At 37.1% G+C, this 4,694-nt stretch overlaps 1 protein-coding gene across 6 annotated transcripts in view; it reads right to left on the bottom strand.

The window, feature by feature from the left end:
• Pik3c2g (phosphatidylinositol-4-phosphate 3-kinase catalytic subunit type 2 gamma) overlaps nucleotides 1-4,694 on the bottom strand; it is a 332,394-nt gene that overhangs the window by 43,295 nt on the left and 284,405 nt on the right. For all 6 annotated transcript variants that reach the window (XM_029478871.1, XM_021164809.2, XM_029478870.1 and 3 more), the window contains one exon: nucleotides 3,511-3,586. In XM_029478871.1, coding sequence (XP_029334731.1) covers nucleotides 3,511-3,586 — 76 coding nt within the window. The remainder of the gene's footprint in view (nucleotides 1-3,510; nucleotides 3,587-4,694) is intronic.

The raw sequence follows: 4,694 nt of genomic DNA, 5'->3' as shown, positions 1-4,694 counted from the left end.
GGGGGGCGCTATGGGGGACTTTTGGGATAGCATTGGAAATGTAATTGAGGATAATATGTAATAAAAATATTAAAAATTTAAAAAAAAAGGATGTTGAACATTTCTTTAGGTGCTTCTCGGCCATTCGAGTTTCCTCAGTTGAGAATTCTCTGATTAGCTATGTTCCCCATTTTTAATAGGGTTATTTGGTTCTCTGGAGTTTAACTTCCTGAGTTCTTTGTATATATTTGAATATTAGCCCTCTATTGAATGTAGGATTGGTAAAAATCTTTCTCAAATCTGTTGATTGCTGTTTTGTCCTATTGACAATGTTCTTTGCCTTACAGAAGCTTTGCAATTTTATGAGGTCCTATTTGTAGATTCTTGATCTTAGAGCATAAGCCATTGGTGTTCTGTTCAGGAAATTATATTGACTATGATACTCTATTATAGGAATGTAAAGCCATACAAGCTATATTAATCTTTGTAGCATACGGAAACCTATGTCATCAGAGAGGTGATATGGGGAGAATTAAAATAGAATCCATAAAGATTTTTAGATTGAATTATGGAGTCAATGTCATTTAACATAATAATTTGTAGAAGAGATTTCCCAAGTGATTCTTTAAAAAGTTCTAGTTTTGGGAGCTCTTCTGTGCAGCAATGTTTTTCAGGATTTCAGGATTGTGAGAAGACAAGACAATTCTGCACTTCTCTCCTTTTCCCTTTATTAAAAAAAAAAATCTGTCTTTATAGAGATTACCATCATGTACCTGTGGTTGTCACAGTGAGTTCTTATTCAGTAATTATTTGGGAAGTGTTTGTATGGGAAGCCAGACCTGGTGGTTCATCTTGCAATGCCAAGGTGCCCAATATGCACACAGTTTATCCAATCAAGGAGGTCTCGTCTGTAATAAACACATACTCTAGAGTCATCAGTGAAGTTAGTGACTTGAAGGACAACAAGGAGCCCAGGAATATTTTAATAGAGGGCAGTAAACTGGCACATGGCAAAAGATAAAGTCTGAAGTTGTCACACAAAATCCTGTTTCATGAGACACTGAAACCCTAGGACTGATAGTATCTCCCAGATTTAGGGTGACATGTTCTGTTGCTGTGGATAGATACCACAAACAAAAGCAACTCGGGGAAGAAAGGGTTTAACTTTCAGGTTAAAATCTATCATAAAACAAAGTCAAGGCAGAAATTCAGTACATGAAATGAAGAAGAGGCCATGCAGAAATGGTAATTACTGGCCTGATCCTTGTGGCTTGATCAACTAACATTCTTATGTAGCTCAGGCTCACCTGTCAAGGAATGGTAATGCATACATGGACTGAGCCTTCTTTCCTCAATAAGAAAATGTTCTCCAGACATGCCCACAAACCAATCTGATGGAGGGAGTTCCTCAGTGGAGGCTCCCTTTCGCATGTGTGTCAAGTTGATAAGTGAATATCCAGCACATACAGCATCCTCCTGTGTTTTTGAGGCACACATCTAGAGACATGGGTATTCAAAATCAACATTCCAGTAGAGGTTGTCAAAGTCTGGGATTTCCATTTAAGGTTGTTTCTATGCAAATCACCATCTGAACACATTTGAATAACTTTGCCCTCTAATCATTTAACAACATAAGCTAAAATTTTCAACTCATGGATGAGCATAATGCTTAAGTAAACAGGCTTCTTGCTAACAGTCAGCAGCTATTCTATGACAAAAGATTAAGAATCCAGAATGATGAAATGATTTGAGGTGAAGAACAAAATAAGGCACAGCGAATCCTTGCTTATTACAGTGATTTACATATCCTGCTTGGAAAATGTGTCTAATTGTTTTAAGACAATAAGCTGTTTTTAGGAGGCAGCCTATAGCTGCGACTTTTGATGGAATGAATCAAATCTGTTGTTACTCATAACTGTTGAAATAATTCTTGAGTATTGATGACATATGAAATTTTAAAATTGGAAACTTCTTCAAGGCGCTGCTTTAGTTTGTATAATAACCATCATAATTTTGGGTGCATATGTATTTCAAAATATCTTTCAGGAATAAGATTATGCATAAAACCCAAAGTAGACAGGAATATGAGGTTTATTTCTTGAAATGTAAAGAAGCAATTTTTCTTGAGGGGCTTCAATGACAGAGAGGCCCACACAGTCCCATTCTGACAGCATCTCTAGAATTAAACAACTTGATATTTTTTTTTTCTGGGCCTGAATTATTAAAGTTTGTGCTACTGGTGATAGTAACATCTCCTCAGGTAATTAAAATTGATTGCTTTCTTTTTTTCTTTCTACATTCTCAGTTTCTCTCCCCCTCTTTCTCTGGAAATCCTCATACATTCATTATCTCAGGGATTTTAAGTGTAAGCAATGCAGGTTGAGAAGGGAGTCTTTGACTTAATGTTACTTTTCACATAGCACGAGAGGTTGGCCATGTGCAAGCACAGTTACACAACTTAATAAGTTCTTGTGCCCCAGAACAGAGCATTCAGAAAACTCTTTACCTAAGTGACAATGACCTAGGATGCCAGACGCAATGAGCACGCAGATACAACCTTAACAGCCAGGAGGTTAATATGGATAAAATGAAGACTGAGGGTTGGAAGGATTGGTGATAGCCGGAAAATCATGCAATCATAAATATGGAGATTAAAACCAGCATGTGTAGGGCTAAAGATAGCTCAGTGACTAAGAGTACCCTTTATTCTTGCAGAGACCCTAGATGCAGTCCCCATTATCCACATCAAGTGACTTACAGCCAACCGTGACTTTAGTTCACCTGCCTACTCATACTGCACATACATATCTGCTGGCCAACAAATATACACACAAATAAAACTAACAAACTAATGTTTCTATAAAACTAATATGTTATTGAATTGCCAGTCCTTAATGTGAAGTATAAGTGCTTGAAACTCATAGAACTTTCAAAGGAGCCTGTGCAGATCCAGGGAAATGATGGAATGTCCATTAGAACTTGCACAGGACGCAGTTTGGAAGAGAACAAGATGGTAGCACCAATACAAGGCTTTGTTCAGGGAGTAGGCTTTAAAATGCAAGAGTAAGACTCCATGATTATTATATTTCTCTCTCTCTCTCTCTCTCTCTCTCTCTCTCTCTCTCTCTCTCTCTCTCTGTCTCTCTCTGTCTCTCTCCTCTCTCTTTCTTCTCTCTCTTTCTTTTTGCTTTGTAATGTAGTGGTAAAATTGCAAGACTCCTATGCCAGAGAAAACAGAGATTCTGTCTTTGAAATGCAATTTAAATTCAAAGCACAATTAATTGAAATAGGGAACAATCTGGACTATAGTCCTGTCACTATTGTAAATGGACAAAAACATCTTAGCGTATCTTAACTTGAAGACTCTATTCTTAGGGGTTTCAAACTCTTTAGGAATGGCTAGGGAGAAAAACAGTAAGGTCTTAGCATTAAAAAGACATTATCATTTGGAACCGAAGACATTGCCAGTGGATCTTCCATACAATTACATACACAGTCACTGCACATGGTAATTGTGATGAATTCACTTGCCTGGGTCCACAAATGGAGAGTCTTCAGGCGTTGGCTGAATATGTTCAGAGAGGAAAAAGCTAAGTACACAATCACTCTGAAAAAAAAAAGATAAAATACAATAGAATAACATTTCTTCCTTTCTTATATTTATCTATTAATCCTATTCACCCTTGCATCATGAGGACATTGCTATTATCATGTGATTTTTAATGAGTATCTGTTATCAATTTCATAAACAGAAAAAAAAAAACTATTGCCAATATTGTTCTGCCATGAAGTAAGCTAGTCTTTTTATGTGGCTCGAGATCAATTATATTTCTTCAAGAGATTCAAGGTTGTTGTGTTGCTGGAGGTCATCATAAATGTTTATGTTCTGTAATTGTATAATTACCCACAAATCTCACACCTCCCTGTCCTGGAAAATATAAAGCTTTAGATAAATCTTCTGGAGAAAAATTGCTTTCCAAATGATATAGTTGCCTGCTTTTGTGAGAAACCATTACTCGAGGTTCAACACGGTGAATGTTGGCTGTGGATTAATCTGCTGGTGAATGTTGGCTGTGGATTAATCTGCTGGTGAATGTTGGCTGTGGATTAATCTGCTGGTGAATGTTGGCTGTGGATTAATCTGCTTCTCAGCATCGAGGAATACTGGTGCATACTAAAAAACAGGTAGGTGCATAAGGCAATGTCTTTCTTTAGGACAGTCTAAGGGAGAAATAACATTAAAAAGAATGAATTCTAGTCATGTACATTTTAGTAATAAAAATAGGGATCATCACAAATAAATTGCCATTTAACTTGAACTCCAAATGTGTGCATGCCTGGTTAATCTGCGAATAGCTTTTCCTTAGTGAAACTGGCATTGATTTTGCTGTAAACTATCACATAGTCAAAGCACCTTCTCCTCCAAAGACATTCTATGATTGTGCAAAGGACACACTGAATTATTGAGTACACCATCGACATGTATGCCCATGCAGTAGTAAAGGCCACCCAGATCAGCCTTCTCTCTTTCTGTTCAATGGTCTTTGAAGCCTCCATCAGGAACTCTTACTTCCAAGTCTGAGGTCTCTGCTGATAACCTTATCTCCACTATTAAAACTGCCATCACTAAGGAAGTGAAAGATCTGTATAATAAAAACTTCAAGTCTCTGAAGAAAGAAATTCTAGAAGATCTCAGAAGATGGAAAGATCTCCCA

This window comes from Mus caroli, chromosome 6, assembly GCF_900094665.2.
Source record: "Mus caroli chromosome 6, CAROLI_EIJ_v1.1, whole genome shotgun sequence".
Lineage (NCBI taxonomy): Eukaryota > Metazoa > Chordata > Mammalia > Rodentia > Muridae > Mus > Mus caroli.
This window is presented reverse-complemented; position numbering and strand designations above follow the sequence as displayed.